This window comes from Ammospiza nelsoni, chromosome 3 (assembly GCF_027579445.1).
Source record: "Ammospiza nelsoni isolate bAmmNel1 chromosome 3, bAmmNel1.pri, whole genome shotgun sequence".
Taxonomy (NCBI): Eukaryota; Metazoa; Chordata; class Aves; order Passeriformes; family Passerellidae; genus Ammospiza; species Ammospiza nelsoni.
The window spans coordinates 79,987,992-80,005,219 of record NC_080635.1 but is presented as its reverse complement, the minus strand read 5'-3'; the positions used below and the strand labels follow the sequence as shown (position 1 = coordinate 80,005,219).

The window sequence follows — 17,228 nt, the reverse complement described above, 5'->3', positions numbered from 1 at the left end:
CTAAAACATGAAGCACTTCACTTTGTGAACAAACAGAAGAGCTGTCAAAAGGAGTCAGTAAGTATTATCCTGCTGCCATAGCCAGTCAGACATTTAACAAACGCAGGGAGTCGGTGTCTAGGAGGTATGCAAAGGCTTAGGATTTGCACACAGGGGTGGATCATGCAGGCAGAACAATGCAAGTCCTCAAGGAGCTGGAAGCACTTTCTGCAGCTGCCTCTCTGCTGGCTCAGCCACTCTGCAGCAGTAGGAACGAGCCATTAACTCAGGAGCAGGGCTCACAGCTGGTGCTGAGAACTTTGTGGCTGCCCCAAGGAAAGCCATCCCTTCCTACCAGGTGGCTATTGCCAAGTTACTCTGCAGACCCATGAATGATTAGTTTCAGTCTATAATGAAATTGCCAATAGCATCTTGAAAGGGTCTAAGGACCTTCATGGTGATATTTCACCTCATGGCTGAACTTCATGGGATGAAATGGTGTGGGGAGCTGTGAGACAGACTTTTTTAGCTACAGAGGCAAATTTGCCTCCAGATTCACAGTCTTAGTGTGTGAGATCCATATACTGAGAGTCCTGGTTTATATGAACTTTCAGAGGGCGCTGTTGATACCAAATATGCAAGCCTAGACTCTTGGGATCAGAATCATATTAAGACAAAAACACCCTCAATTTCAGTATTTAAAGAATTGGCATTTTTAGCAAAGGCTCCATGTTCTTAAATGTCTGTTTAACTTCATTTTTTCCCTGAATGGATGTGTTTTCTCAGTGACTGAATTTCTCACAAGAAGATCTGCAGTTCTTTCTCTACTTCTGATCTTATCAGGAGATGTCTGAGCCAATTTCAACAATTTTTATTGCATGGTTCATTTACCTTGTATGCTCTTGCTCTCTCTTTTCCTTTCCCTCCCTTCCCCCCAACCCCTGACAGCAGTCTTAAAGTATATGAAGAAAGCAAGGAACAGATAGAGCTGAGTTTCTGATGTTACAGAAATTCCTTCACAGCAATAAATACAGTGTTTATATTTAATAACAGCAGAAGTGCTGCATAGACAGTATGTTTAACCAGCCAGCAAGCCTTGATCATTAGAAATTTGCTTCCTGAGCCCTGGAGGACCAGTGCCAAGTGATTCTTCTGGGCTTACTGCTTCTCCCGTTTCCCTCTTGCTTTTGCTTCCAGTTTGCTGTGGAAATTATTTGATCCTGTGCAGCCATGTCAAATGGGAGGTGATGAGGCTCTGTGTCTGGGCTCTCTGATGTAGTTACTCATTTGGACGTGCAGAGTGTGTGTCAGATTGAAGCAGAAATAGCATATTATCACAAGGAGATGCCCTTAGCAGCTCTGGGACCATGTATGTACCTTCTTGTGGGGATGTACAGGAATATTGCACCTCTGCCAGTGTGTCTGTTCAGGAGGGTGTCACCTGCCTGAGAGTGCTTTTGCCAGTGCCCTTGGGGCACTAAGGGGGTTTAGTAAACTGCACCTTTCTGGTGAAGAAACGCTCTTTTCATACAATACAAGTCATGTGCTCCTTCTGTAGAAAGGAATTTCCCAGCTGTGTTGTGCTGGGAGAGCAGAGAGCAAGGCCAGGGCTCTGGTTGCTGGACACATTGGACAGCCTGGCTCTGCACAGCTGTGGAATTGTCCCACAGCTGCTTGCATTGCTGTGCTGTTGGTGAGCCCTTGGGTGTAGAAACCAGGGATATTTCATGCATGACAGACACTGCCCAGTCTGGGACCTGACTGTGTTCATGGATTTCAGAGCAAATGTGCTTAGCTCTCTGGCAGCTCCTCTCTGCCCTCTTCTGTTGTTTTGGGACATCACAGGAGCTGCTGGAAGCAGCCACTTCTCAACAGAGGCTGCTTTAAGTATTCTCTGACCTTTGCAAGAGTGTGTTCAAGCTGGAAAAGAACCCAGCATCCAAAGCCTCCTTGCTCTGAGACAGTGAGGGGAACGAGGGCTGGGGAGGAAGGCCAGACTTTGAAAGAGGCAACCTGCCCTGAAGTGGTACTGTTGAGATTTGAAGGAGAAGTGAGAGTGGGATTAGAAGGATTGTCAGGAGACACTGCAGAGGGGGTAAGCAGTGATTCAGGTGGGCTTTCAGATGTCTGTGTTAGAGGTGAGGTCTGATCCCATCACCTGCCAGAGCAGGGCAAGGGAATAGTTGAATGGGGAGGCAGTCATGCTTTGTAAGCAGAAAAGGGAAGAGGGTGGACTAGAAAATCAGTTGATGACTGGTGGGTTGTTGAATGGGGTATTTAAGAAAGCCAGTGTAGCTCCTCAATTAGGAGCCATCCTGCTGGAGTGGAAGCATGATCTGATGAGTCTGAGATGTGCAGCTGAGTTACCCTGAGGCTTGTGGAAACTTCAAACAGTTTCCCACCCCATGATGGATGTCTGCCGTGGGCAGACAGTCAAGGTGGGGTTCTTCTGCAGAGAAGCTTTTAGATGTCTGAACACAAGCTCGTCATCTGTTGCGTCTATGACTTCATTAGGGTGTCTAGAGCTGGGGTGCAGCTTTCGCTAAAGGTGTCTGCCCCTTCTTGTTCACTGAGCAGGCTTGGCTGTCTTTGAAATGTGGGGATGTTAGAAGTTGGGAATAGGAATCCTTGCATCCCTTTTTGTGTCTGTGTCGCCCATGTCAGTCAGAATAAATGGTTTTAGTTTCAGGTCATGAGTTTTTGAGGTTGGGATCCATCTCTTCCCAGGTCTGTACAACATGCCAGGCTCTCCTTTTCTTGATTGGAACCCAATAAAGGTCTTTTAATGAAGATTGCCACTATGTTGCAGCTAAATGCACATTTCATACTGCTCTTCCTAAGGTTGGCTATTGTCCTGTTATCTCTGCTATGTTACCCGTTAGGCTGCAAAGCAAATTCTGTCCCTTAACTCTGGCCTGGGGACATGGCCTGCTCTCAGGTCAGTGGCACTTGAACAATCTGGACAGATTGGTTTCCCCAGGGTTAACTGGCTTTGCTGGATCCTGCTTTGCTCAAATCCTGTCTGAGCTCTTGCCCTGTGGAGCAGGAGGGTTGGGGCCTCTTGTCTGAACAGGGTGAATTGTTGTCTGCACAGTGACTGCAAGAGCCTCCTGCCTGTTTCTGGAGCTCTGACAGGGCAGGGATCCTGCCCTTGTGCTGGGGCACCCCTTCTGAAAGGCAGCATTGCTTCCAGCAGCTCCCAGAGAAGGCCCCCGTGGAGGTCTTTGGTCTGGCTTGCTATAGGCTGGGTATAGGGACTGCAGCCAAAAATGATGTCACTGCACATTAAGGGTTCTATTGTCCTCCTACTCCTTCCCTCCCAAAAAAAAGTCATTGTAAGCCAGATGCTGTGTGAAAAACCTCATTCTACTAAAAGGGAATACATGGAGAGAGTGTAACAGGCATTTTGAGCTCAGGAATATCATGACAGAGCTTTTTGCTGCTTTTCACCAAAGGGAAGATGCTGTAGTGTGTCTTAATTGATGCCCTGAATGACAGAGCAATTCAACAGTACTTTTTTTATTACTTTTTTTTTGGTCCAAGAAGAGTGGAATGGTCCTAATATTATGGTAATTTGCATCTAATTTGGGATAGCCTTTTGAAATAGAAATTTAGGCAATAAGGTAGTCTTCTTGGCAGATCCTCCCATGTGTTGGCAAGATTATTTTGTTTAGAGGAGTTCAGTTTTTGGAGAGGGTGGATCTCTTGCTACAACTTGAAGCGAGACTGGGTGGTACACTACTGATTTATTTTAGGAGCTTATTCTAGCCTAATCCTCCCTTGGTGTACGCTGTAGAAAGAATTTAAACTTTTTTGATTGATGAATATTGCATCCATTTATATGGATGCCATTGTAATGAAGCAGCAGTCATATGCCTCATTAAAGAAGGTGTTGCCACCTTCAGCAGCATTGAGGAGGTACAGGTTTGACTAGTTGGAAATGAAACTATGAAATGTGATGAGTCAAACATACTTAAAGGAAAGAGATTGGTGTGAAGCCAAGGCTGCAGACCAGAAATACTTTGAGGCAGGTACACAGAGCCTTTGGAGCAGTGACATAGGAAAGTCATAGCAAGTATTGCTTACCTGCCTCTTAACACTGACCTCTCCCTGCTCTGTCCTGGGTTTTCTGGAAAACAAGCATATGCCGTCCTTGATTTTAAGCATTGCCAACTAGAAGTTTTCAACCCAGTATTTTATCTCACCTTCATGTCCCAAGCCTCTGCCATTGTCTGGCCTTCCAAGTAGGAGCTCACAGGGTGTTTGCCAAAACTGAAAGGAAAATCTCTTGACATTAGCTTTTCTATAGAGAAAACTAGGAGGTGATTTTTTGTTTTTCTTTTCCCTTTTCTCTATTACTTTTTTGTCTGATGGCAACTCTTTATTTTCAGTAATTTTTGTGCATTTATAGACTTAATTCTCTGTTTTGTGTTTTGTTGTTGTGTTTCAGCTTTTGTCATTGTTTTTGGAGACTTGTGTTGTTGTTGTTGATGTGGGGGATTTTTGGTGGTTGTTTTTGTTGTTGTTTATTTGTTGTTTGGGGTTTTTTTTCAACACATTGTCACTGTTTTTTCCAAACTGCTGTTTTTACTTTCTTTCCAATCAACCTTACAAAACCTGGCCCACAGCTTTATCTTATCAAAGCGTGGGGTGGGAGGAAGCATCAGTAGAACTGGGAACCATTATCCCCATGTTTCCCAGGTGTTGTGAGCAGAGACATTCCTATATTTCCTTGCCTCAGAACAGGTTGGAATAACAATCAGCATTGCTCTTTGTGAGCAGAATATGTATTTTCCTTTCATTACCATTCCTTTTTGTTTTGTTGGTGGAGTAAACTTGCTAGGAGGATGTTCTTTATCTGGAGGCGGATTGTATTTCCCACTTGTCATTCCTTGACATGGTGTGGGACCCATGATGGCCTCTGTGTAAGTCACCCAGATTGGGAGTGGTAGGTTTGAATGCAAACTCACTCTCCTGGGCTGTGAGCAGGATGGTGCTGGGGCTGCCTGGCGGAGCTGGGGCGGATGCAGCCCTATCAGCCATGTGCCAGACAAGCCTTTTTTGGAGCATCCGATCCCAAAGGCAGGAGGCGGCTCAGGAGCCCACAGGTGCATGAATTGCCCAATTTTTTATCTCTTTCCTGGCTCACCTCCTGCTGATGCAAAACCTGTGGTGCGTGTGGGAGGTGAAGAAACGAATGTGAGAGCAGTAAGATTAGCCACCTCTCAGGTGATCTTACCAAAGTGTGGGTTTGGGGTTTTTTTCTTTTAAATACAGAAGAGTCTTCCCAGAGCTGCTTTCTTAGGACATGCCTTCGTGGATGTGTGCAGGCAGACCTGTGCTTGCCCTGCCTGCACTCGAAGCTGCTTGGCTCTCACCCAGAGCCAATCTTGGAAGCCATGTAGCTACATTGGCACAAGGCAGTGCCCAGGTTGACAGCTCTGCCTCTCAGAAGGGCTTGGAACTCTGTTGGTGTACTTCATAAGGCTGTTGAACAGGAGATGTTTTCCATCCAACCAGCTTGCAGCATAGAGGAAACATATGGGGACCAATCTTTAGAAAATACTCTGGGTTTTTTTTTTCCTCTTTGCTGTTTATATTTGTCCAAGCCTTTAGAGAAACCATATGATTTCAGCTATCAGCATTGAAATTACAGACTTTGAGATTCTGGTTAGTTTTTCTTTATGGAAGAGGGATACACTGCCTTTGTGTCAGGAAAATGATTTTTAGATCCACTGGAATCCCTTTACCTACTGTATTTTGGGCATAACATTGAAACTATTTAGCCAAGGCTGAGAAAAGCAGCTGCATTCCCTGGAAAGAAGCTAATTGCAGTTTAACCTGTTGTGTTGTAGGCTCCAAACTCTGTATTCTGTACAAACACAGTCATCCAAGATCAAAAACATACAGACAATTTTAAGTTGAATATAACACAGACTGAATATAACATAGCCTGGAATGTCTCCTATGAAGACAGGCTGAAGAGTTGGGGTTGTACAGCCTGAAGAAGAGATGGCTCTGGAGAGACCTTAGAACACCCTCCAGGACCAAAAGGGGGGCTAAAAGAATGCTGGAGGGGGACTTTTTACAGGGGCTTACAGTGATATAGAACAAGGGTGAATGGCTTCAAACTGACAGAGTCACATTAGGTATTAGGAGGAAATTCCTCACTGTGAGGGGTGCTAAGCCACTGTAACAGGCTGCCCAGAGAAGCTGTGGATGTCTCGTTCCTGCAAGTGTTTAAGACCAGGTTGGATGGGATTTTTAGCCTTCTGGTCTGGTGAAATGTATCCCTGCCCATAACATGGGGGCTGGACTTGATGATCTTTAAGGTCCCTTCCAACCCAAACTGGTTAAAATGAGAGGCTTTGGTGTACTAGTGTTAGAAAAGAGCTAAGGTTGTTATCTGAATTCTTAATAGAGAAAGAAATATCCAGTGGACTTGGATTGTTGAGTAATGTCTTAATCCTTTGGACACAGAAATGTATAGGTTCATAAATAGGAGGAGATAATACCATTTACCTGCCTTCTCTTGAAACAAAATAAATGTGGAGCAAGGTGATCAGCCTGGAAAAGTCCCAGGTCTGCCTGTGTAGGTCCTTATCCAGAAGGATGTACAGGACTTTGCAGGATAGTGCTACCTGTGCCTGTGTTTGCTCTCACTGTTCAGAATTCATGGTGTGCTAACACAAGTTGCTCCCCATTGCCTGTGGCAGCCCCAGCTGCCATGAGTGAGAACCTACACTGCTCCTTTCCAACTGGGCAGATGAGCCTGCACAAGGTGACATTTCATCTAAAGCTGCTGCATATGTAGCCTTTGGACTCACCAGAATTGCTAGTGCTTTTTGTGTGACAGAAAAGTTCGGCATCCAAGATAAACCGAGGAGAAGAGATCTGGGTATGCAAGCCTTCATTTAAAAAAGGCATCTTTCATCTCGCTGACAGAGAGGTTCCTGCAGTGCTTTGATTGCCCTTTAATTATGTCTGTTTTTCCTGGTTTGTTTGAAAGGCAGATCTTGTTAAAAGAAGGTGCTGTGTGGAAAGAACTTGGCTGTCTCTGCTGCCCTTCCTTGAGGGCACACGGCAGAGCTGTCGGATTAATTTTTTTTCTGCGTTATTAAAATGGAAGATTGTTTCTCGTGGATTTGAGTGTAGGCACGGTGTGTTCCTCCCACCTTTGGTGAGGAGGGGCATGAGGGGTCGGATGGTTAAAGCAGACAGAGAAGTCATGAGGTCTGACTTCTTCCCACGCTAACTTCCAGCATGATCCCAGAGGAGGTGCTTTAATCCTTGTGCCTTCAGTCTTTTGTTGTGTGCAGCTGGGCTGCCCCAAAGGCTGCAGGAAACCCAGCATGGCATTGGGGAAAGGAGGCTCCGGAGTGTTGGAGTGAATGCCAGGTGTGGGAGGTTAGCAACTTGTAGCAGCTCACAGTTTTCATGCTGTTTGATTTTATCTGATATGCCACCATTGTGAAGCCGTTTGCCTCAATGAGTATCTCAGCTTTTTTTAAAAGGGGTTAGAAAAAGTGTGGAAAAAATCAACAGAAAAAAAAAAGGAATAAAGCCTGCCTTGGGTTAGAGAGAAAAGCCTGGCTATGTGGTAGCCTAGATATATGTAGTCAAATATAGACTAGAGGCTCAACTGCCAAGCAAGCAAAATAACTCGAGAACAGGTTTCTAATCCCTTTACAAATCTCAGTTTTAAAGAAAATCTGCGTAACTTGAGGGATTGACTCATGTGTGTAAGTGCCCAGGCTTGACAGTGCTCTATTTTTAAGTGCTGTCTTTATGTTGAATCTTGGGAGGCGAGATGAAAATGTTTTTTTTAAAAGTAACAACAAATCTTAATATAGCTGAGAATGCGGAACTGCCCTTAGAAAAATAGGTTGGACACATGAAAAGGAATCTTGCTCAGCAGGCTGAAGACGCAGAGCAACTTCTGTGGTTGCGTTTTTCTTTCTTCTGGCAATTTTGGGGTGGGGATATAGCTGATGCAGTCACTTGGCCTTACATTTCATTTCTAATGTAAGTCAAATATTCCTGTACATTAAGAACCTGGCTGAAACTGTCTTAGCCCAAACTGGGAAAAGCTGTTTGCTAAAATTCTGTTTTGTGAAGCTTGAGGCAACCTGAAGTTGCTCAAAATAGGAGGTACAGGGTGGGTAGGGAGAAGTAGATGCTCCTTTTGAGCTGAAGTGGTTTAGTACAAACAGGAGAAGACAGGCTGGCTCTCTGTTGCTTCAGAGACATGATTAGGTTTTAGTTGTCATCTCCTGCCTAGAGTCCTGAAGATTTAAATGGCATGAAAATGAAGTCAGCTGCTTAAAGCCAAAGCTAATCAAATGAGGAGACTCTGAAGTAGGAGGATAATCTTTGACATCTGACAGGCAGTCCTAAATTCCCATGGGATACCTGTGCAGCTCTGCTGTAGTAACATGTGTCTCTTGTGCTGAGACCAGCTCTTCTACTTCAGCCCAGTGGGCTTTGTGTGGCTGGTAAGCCATAAAAACTGAAACCATGAACTTGAAATCTCAGAAGAGAAGTGACACCATGTGCTAATGAACTGCTGATGCTGCACACTGAATCTTCTGGTGTCCAGTGGTGTGAAACTCATTTGAGGGATTTCACAGAAATTCTGAGATGGTGGTGGACCTGCTGATGTGGCTGCTTGGGCATGTTTTTCTTAAAGATTGTAGTAATTTTTTAATACAGAAATGAGTTGAGTGAATATTCAGTATAGGTAAATTTAAAATTTAAAAATATGCAAACACCAGAGTTGAGGGTCTTTTAAAAAACAAAACCCCTGCTCAGGAAATGCAATTATTCAGGGTGTGCATACATCTGATTACCAAACTCCTAAGCTGGTGAGAGCAGCTCTTCAAACTCCTTGAAGCTTTCCCCCAGGCTGTACCAGCACTGCAGGCAAAATGTCCTTGTGAAGGCAAAGGTAGCAGGAAGGGAAGTGGGGTGGATAAAAGCAGGCAAAGCCATCCTTTGGGTTAGTCTGGGAAAGACTGCAAACAGCTTCTTTTAAAATAATTTTCCTGACTGAGATTTGTGATGTATTTAATGCTTTCACAAAAAGTTGTCTTGGAACAGCGTGGGTTTGGGATGCTGGGGCACAGCTGGAGGGTGAGCAGGCACTGAGCACCAGCTCCCCTGGCATCCTGCACCTGTTCCTGGCTTCAGTCCCCCCAGAGGCAGCAGTGTGGGTCAGGGGCTGCTGTGCTGGCCTGGGTTGGGTGGGTGGTGTTTCACTCATTCCATGTCCCTTGGCCCAGCAGGCCTTGGTGGGGACATGGGAACTGGAATCTCTGGGATGGTGTGTGCCCAGGGGGGAATAGGGGGGCTGCTTGCTGAGCAGCTGTGCTGCCCTCTCAAGGCACAGGGGCTGCAGGAAGCAGCATGTGAATCCCCAGTACTCAGACAGGTTATTGCAAAAGAAGTCCCTCACCTGCACTGTTTTTCCTCCCTGCCCCAGCTTTTTATACGGCTCTATTATACATGGCAGGGAAATGTCAGTGGTTACAAACTATCAGCAGGTCAGGGTTTTACATTTCCATCTCCCATCATTGTTAAAACTGGTAAAGGATGTTTCAGAGCCCTGCAAAGAGGACGCTGATAAGCAGCCCTTAGCAAAGCCAGAGCCTGTAGCTCTCCCAAGGCTGTGTGAGCCTGTGCAGCTCCGGGAGGTGGCACCAGCTCGCTGCTCTGATGGCGCTGCTGGAGGCACCACCTAAGCGAGCATGGGGGGCTGGCATGGTGCTCCTGCAAAATCTCTGGGAAGGTGCTTCTGGCTCCCAAGGCTTTGATTATTTTTTAAAGCAGTGAGTTCCCAGCCTTTATTCTTCAGGCAGAGAGGAGAGAAGCTGTTGCAGGTCTTGGTGGCTTGTAAATTCCTGGTAATTAATCCTCATAGCTTCTGAGGTGTGCCAGTAATAGGCCTTGTGTCTGTAGAAAAGCCCGGCACACTGCAAGCCCATTATCTAGATACAAAGTACTCTCGTCTATCTGCTCATATCCACTTAAGGATATTTCTTTATTCTCTTAAGCAGCATTGGACTTGTTCTCTGGTTGTGTGTGATTTGTGTTTTTGAGAGGGTTTCTTTGTTGTTTTTTCAAGCAGTTATGAAAATGAAATTAGATATGTTCCTATGTGTAATTAATTTTCCCTGTAATTAATTTTTTGTAATAATGGAACTGTTTCTCTTACCCTTTCCAGCTGAATGTTAACAGGGTATTGAAGGTCTTACTAAGGAATATTCAAAGTGTTCAACTTAGTGTGAAACCCAGAAACCCTCACTGGAATAATGGTGTTATTTCTGTGTTTAAAGATTACATATTGCCTAATATTTTTTTAAAAGCTTTTAATAGCCTTTTGAAAAAAGCCTCAACCAAGTACTTTCAAGCATAAGCTGTGCTCGTGTCAAACTCATGGAAAGATTTAACTTACCCATAGTAACGTGAATTTTTTGGAACATGGTTGTGGTCTTACCAAGATGCTAATAAACACTGAGCAGTGAGGATTGATTGTAGGAGCATCCCTTTTGCTAAAAGTTTGATGGTGACATTTGAGAGTTCTTGGCTGGAAAGATGGGTGGAGTCTTCCTAGAGTTTGGAGGGTCTGATGGAATCTGTTTTGGACAAAGTGGTTTTGTCCCCTCCAGTGGCTTATGTAAAGACTTAAGAATGTTATATTGCTTCTTGGGGGTTTTACCTGGTGTCCCAGGAGAAAGAAGGTGCTGCTGTAGTGGCAAGGAGCAGCATTTGAGCCTCAGCACTCCCCAAGTATCCCTTGCTCAGTGGTCAGCCAGGAGTCTGTGTGTCACTACTGACAGCTGCTGCTTTCCTCCTCTGCAGGTTTTCATTTCTGTCAACTGCCTCAGCACAGATTTTTCCTCTCAGAAGGGAGTTAAAGGCCTGCCCCTCAATCTTCAGATCGACACTTACAGCTACAATAACAGGAGTAACAAACCTGTCCACAGAGCCTACTGCCAAATTAAAGTCTTCTGCGACAAGGTAAGGTTGAATCAATGTGCAGTGACTGTTTTGGAAAGGCTGCTCCACAGCTTAGCAGCTTTTTATTTTCCTTTCCCTAATTGTGTCACTTGCTATTTTGACTCACTGAGAAGTCCTGTCTGTGTTTAAAACATTTCAACCCCTTCTACTTGGCTCATACATGTTATGATGACCTCAATTCAATTTGCTGCTCTCAAAATGCTGGAGTGCTAAGTTCCTGAGCATTGACTTTAGAGAAAGGTCAGTCAGTGGCATACTGACACTGGGAAGAGCCTTCAGCAGGAGAAATCATTGCCATTGACTGGAGCAAGTGCAGGCTTGTCTTTTTGCCCAAGTTCTGTTGTGTTGGTCCTTTTAAATTTCTTCATGTTTTCCTACTGCATTTGTTACCAACACCCCCAAACCAATAACTTGCAGAGCTGGTGAACAAAAGATGTACCACTGTGAGATACAGCAGCATAAAAAAACCCATTTATAAGCTGGATGGGTGCTGTAATTTAGCTGCTCTGCCTAACTAATTTAGCACACAGAATTAATGCCTATCCCAAAGCCAGTATGCAACAGAAGCTATGAAAGAAACAGCAGAAGCTGAGCTGAAAGTAGCTGTAAAAGCTTAACTGAGTTTGCAAAGAAAGGCAATTTCCCAATCTTCATAACCTGTTCCTGCCTGAGCAGTCTTTTGAAGGTCCAGGGCAAGTAATGTGTAATGTTGGTATTTCCAGAGTGACCAAGATTGTTCTAGGCCATGATAAATGCTTCCTGGACTTCCCCATTCCTTTTGATTGCTGTGAACCATGTTGACTTCCTATTTTGCTGATATCCTGCTTGATTTAGGCCTCTTATTCTTTGAATCTGGATTCCATCTCCATAGGGCAGACTCTTTCAGGTGAGGTCTGAAATGCCTCTCAGTGCAGCTGCAGGGCTGAGGCAGATCTGTCACCCCCTCTCTGGTCTGTGCTGGCTTTGCCAGACCAGTGTGTGGGCTTGCCTGGTGTTCCCCAGGACAGTGGCACAAAGATTCATCTCATGCACCATTGTTCTGTCACCCCTTACCTCCCAAAATATCCAGTGCCTGTGCACTGTGCCCCTGCTGTAGCATCCCATTAACTCACTCTGCCACGTTCTGTTGTCCATCTGTGGGTTTTTAAATGGGTCTCTCTGCATTCCTTCCAGCTGGGAGAGCTGCCTGTAGCTGCTCCTCTTGTGATACTTTCTGCAGAGAATTTACAGGGACTTAGCAAAGCTCTCCAGAGCCATCTTAAAGACTTGCCAGTAAGCCTGAGAGGCTTGGGTCTCATGAGATTTCTTCAGGCTTTTATTTTTCCTTCTTTTTCTGTTTTCTTTTTCTTTTTTCAAGATGAGACTGAAGCAACTGTGTCATCTAATGTTTTTTCACCAGAGTAATCTGGGAATCCTGTGTGCTATCAACCTTTTTTCTCTACAATACAGAGAAGGCTTGATACAGGGTAGGGGGGATCTTTTACTCCTAAATTGTCCAATCAATTACTGACACAGTGTTAAAATGGCTGTCAGGCTTGTGCCACTGCTAATAAGACAAATTAGTTAATAAAAAGGCTGATGTGTAGCCAGCATATAGACTCCAATGGCTTCCTTCAAGCCATGGCAGAAATTTCAGCAAATCTAGTAATATAGTAATGCCAGTGCATCTTTTATTTCCCTTTGGGACTTTGACTTACATTCCTGATTTATTCCTCCAGATACTTTGCAAATTGGACCTGAATTAAAAGAGGAGGGGAAAAAAGGAAGGAGAAATGTACATCAAAATCAGAATAGGATAATAAAATACAAAACTGAATCTTAAAGTACCTTCCTTTCACCCTTCCCTTCTTTTCAGGCTCAACTTCACTCCCTAATTTTCTCCCTTGTCCCCTGCAGCAGTGCAGGGGACTCGCTCTTCCCTGGCTTCAGTGTGGGGTGCCTCCCATGGGAGATAGTTTCCACAAACTTCTCCAACATGAGCCCTTCCCACAGGCTACAGTTCTTCACAAACACTTTCAGCATGAGTCCCTTCCATGGGGTGCAGTTCTTCAGGAACAGGCTGCTCCTGTGTTGGTGCCCCACAGGGCCACAAGTTCTGCCTGCATACCTGCTCCAGCATGGGCTCCTTTCTCCATGGGGCCACAGGTGCTGCCAGAACCCTGCCCCAGCACAGACTTCCCATGGAATCACAGCCTTCTTTCAGTATCCCCCTGCTCTGGTGTGGGGTCCTGCACAGGCTGTGGGTGGATCTGTGCTCCCCCATGGACCTCCATGGGCTGCAGGGGCACAGCTGCCTCACCATGGGCTGCACCATGGGCTGCAGGGGAATCTGCTCCAGTGCCTGGCTTCCCCCTTCTGCTCTGACCTTGGCATCTGCAGAGCTGTTTCTCTCATATATTCTCACTTTGCTCCTAGCTGTTGCTGCAGAACACTTTTTCTTAAATACATAATCCCAGAGGCACTACCACCATTGCTGATGGGCCTTGGCCATCCTAAGCTGACTGGCATTGGCTCTGCTGGGCATGGGGAAGCTGCTTTTTGGAATAAACATCCCCTCAGGGAATCCATGCCTGTAGCCCTGCTTGCTATCATATCATACACAAACCCTGTCTACTCATGGACCCCAATGCTGGCTGCTGGCTTCAGGCTCCTAAAGAGCATTGGCATTTCAGAAGGAGCACCTGCCCTGTTTTCTGCCCTATATTGAACTGTATGTAATCAACCAGCTGCTTGTGAATATTTATAGGACCATTGTTACTATTATATTCATCCCTGAATGTGGTTGTCCTCATGTGACCACTCTTACCTGTAGAAGTTCTGTTACCCATGGTACCCTTCATGGAGGGCCAAGCCTGTGGTGTGGAGGTCTGTTGGAAAAAACGCAAACCAGCAGAAAATGATGAAGTTGTAGCCACCAACACAGATGTTTCCTCTATTCCTTTGTCAAGGCTGTGCTTGCAGTGCCTGGGATGTTTGGTTTTCATCTACTCCTGTGTGGTTCCAGGACAGTGTGGGTATAATGGTGTCATCCTGTAGAATGTTATGGCACAAGCTGCATTCAGGCTTAGCCCAGCAATATTTGGGCTGAGCAGGGATGAGGCTGACCTGTCCCAGAGGAAGAAGACCTCCTCTATTCTGAATGGAACCTCAGCTGTGCTTCCAGATGAGAAGAATTAAATACAGGGTTTCACTGTTTCACTGGCTAGAGCTCGTGTTGCCCTCTGGGATCTGCTGTTACCCTGCTAGCGAGGGGCAGTGCTATGGGAAGGCTTTCTTGGGATGGTAGGAACAAATGAGTGGGATGCTGTTGGAAAGAAAGAGTGGGTGCAGGGCTGCTGGAGCATTGGTATCCATTGAATGGGCAGCAGCATGGAGCTGCTCTTTCAGCTGAGTGATCACAGAATGGTTTGGGTAGCAAAGCACCTGTAAAGGTCATCTAATCTAGATCTCTGCCATGGTCAGGGATACATTCCATTAGGCCAGCTTACTCAGAGCCCCATCCAACCTGGCCTTGAACACCTCCAGGGATGGAGCATCCACAGCTTCTCTGGCCAGCCTGTTCCAGTGCCTCGCCACCCTCATCAGAAAAAAACCTTCTCCTTATATCCAGTGTGAAACTGTCCTCTTTCAGTTTGAAACCACTGCTCCCTGAGCTCTGCTTGCAGGGCAGAAAAGCCTGTTACCAAGACATAACTTTTTTTTTTTAATGTGGGTTTTGAGACCTATTTACCTGGGCCTCAGTAGCCTGCATCAAGTTGACTTTCAAGTGGGGAATGGGAGGGCAGAGGTTTTCTCAAAATGTGTGCTCATATTAAATCAGTATGTTCTCCACAAGGAAGCAGATGCTGTTCTGTAGCAGAGTGTTTGAGTAGCACAACTTTATTATTTCCACATGAAAGGTAAAAATCAGATGTGGAACCTAATTGAATCTTCCTGCTGTCAAACTGAGATGTTGTGACTGCACTGGACACAGAAGGGTTCAGGTGCAGCTGTGCTGAGGTTTAGGTGGAATGTCTTCACTGCAGTGGGCTATATCAGCTTTATTGGGTCAAGCAAAGCTGGCAATGCCTATGTCTTCGTGTGTCTTCTCTCTTTCACTGCCGCTGCCTGAAGCTGTTTTTTTTCCCTTCATTGGGTGGAAGAGAAGACGATATGTGTTAATGTGTGTCAAATATCTTGGCTAATTTTCCCTTTTGTTGCTGGTGCAGATAAGCCCAGTGCTATCAGCAGGCATAAGCAGCCTGGCATCTATAGAGCATTGATTTACTGGAAAGTGAGGAGGGCTGTTCCCATTCTCCCATGCACCATTAGGCACAGATTCCCACCCCATGGCCACAGGAGTTTTGACACCTCATTTTCTGTAGCTAATCAAGAGTTCCTCCAGTACCACACAAGCATGTGGGTGTGTTTCCGCAGCTTTGAAGGAGAGGGAATGAGAAATCATGGCTTGGTGTGGCCAGGCAACTGTTACCTTTTGCCCTGCTTTGCAGGAGGGCATTGGGAGACAGCTAGAACTTGCGTGTGCCAGTTTTGGTGACCTGGACTGACACAAGGACTGAGTGTTGGGGATCTCCTGTGGGCTTATCACTTCATGCAGCTGGCAGTGTGACATCCCTGACTTAACCCACAGTCACGTGTGAGGTCTGGGCAGAGCTTGAGGAACGAACACTATTCCAAAGCTTCTTTCTTCCTTTTCTTTCTGTCATGGCTATCTGCACCTTGCAGAAAACATGGCAATATGGCACTGTCCCCTCTGCTGCTTGGTTTGGAAGGCCAGAAACAGTGCAGGCATGAACCCAGTTAGAGAATCTGTGGATTCCACCATGACCTGGCCGTGATAAAAATAAGAAATAATCCCTGCTTTAAAGCAGTGCATGTCTGCAGCTTGAGCTCAGTGGAGGCTGGTGCAACTGCTGCAGGCTCTGTGTGAAATGTGCAGGAGGTATCTTGCACTTGGTCATCCAAATGTGGTGTGGCTTTAATGACAATCAAGGGATCTCCTAAACTGGGGGAACCTGCAATTCTTTATTGTTTTAAACCCTTCAACTATACTTTTATCTAATGCTTTACACAATCCTTATAGATGTAGGTATCTTTTGTCAGCATATCTCAATCTGACTTGAAAGAAAAGCAAGTGTTTGCGTCTTGGATATGGTTGTTGGGTTTCATTAGATGGCAGGACTTAGAAGTAAGCAGATCTCAAAGTTGACACACACTTTGGCAAACCTGCAGCTCAGGTACTGTGGAACTGACCTCCACAAACACAGCTCTGGAAGAATTGGTGTTCCTCCCTCTGCAGCTGAAAAAAACCTAAAAAATTAAAAATATCTTATCTTTCTCTCTCCCCCTCCTCTTCTTCTTCACTTACCCATTGTGCTTTCCCTTAATCTTTTGTCTGACAGGGAGCAGAGAGGAAGATCAGGGATGAAGAGCGAAAGCAGAGCAAAAGAAAAGGAAAGTGCACTGATCCCAGCTCTCAGTTGAATGCCTGTAAGTAGAACTTATTCTATCAGTATTTTAAATATTGGATTTAATTTTGGCTGCAAATAGCTTGTCCAGTAGAACTCTCAAGTTAATTTTTATCCTTTATGGACCAGTGCTTGTTTTAAGCAGTTCGTTATGGAACAGTCATTGTGTTTTGCAGCACACTGGGTCATTTAGGGTTTCATTCTGTATAGTTCTTTCTGTCCCAGACAGGGTCCTGCTGTGTATTCAGTCAGGATGGGTTGTAGCAGTTGAAGTGGTGAGGTGAAGGTAGGATTTTTGGGCTTAGAGACCCTCTCAATCCAGGTGGCAGTGAGAATGATCAGTTTCAAGTATTTTCAGCTTGATCCTAAACTTAGCTTTTAACTTAGATTAAAAAGCGTGTTTTCCACTCGTCAGCAAGTCTGTGGCAGCCTGAGGCCCTGTGCTCACTCTTCTAGAGCAAAGTGGTCCTTAGCAAGTCATTTCAGAGTGTCTGCATGTGTGAAGTATGTGGAGACTTCAGCATCACCGTACCTAAAGGATGAGGAGTTTCTTCCTGCTGAGCATCTTGCTCTAGCTGCTGCAGCTGGCAGGTGCTGTGTTGGGATGAGTGGTTATCGAGCAGCAGAGCAGCTCAGAGGAGGATGTGTCTCCTGTTGCTGGTTGGCACGGGGCAGGCGCGTGCTCTCGCTCGCTGTGCTGCCGCAGCCCGACTGGTTCAGCCAGCGCGCCTCCAGCTCGCCGGGCAGGATTTTCCTGACACA

The 17,228-nt window shown here is 45.5% G+C and overlaps 1 protein-coding gene across 2 annotated transcripts in view; it reads left to right on the top strand.

The window, feature by feature from the left end:
* Positions 1-17,228, top strand: part of GRHL1 (grainyhead like transcription factor 1) — a 40,817-nt gene that overhangs the window by 13,158 nt on the left and 10,431 nt on the right. For both annotated transcript variants that reach the window (XM_059469426.1, XM_059469425.1), the window contains exons 9-10: positions 10,840-10,998; positions 16,401-16,488. In XM_059469426.1, coding sequence (XP_059325409.1) covers positions 10,840-10,998; positions 16,401-16,488 — 247 coding nt within the window. The remainder of the gene's footprint in view (positions 1-10,839; positions 10,999-16,400; positions 16,489-17,228) is intronic.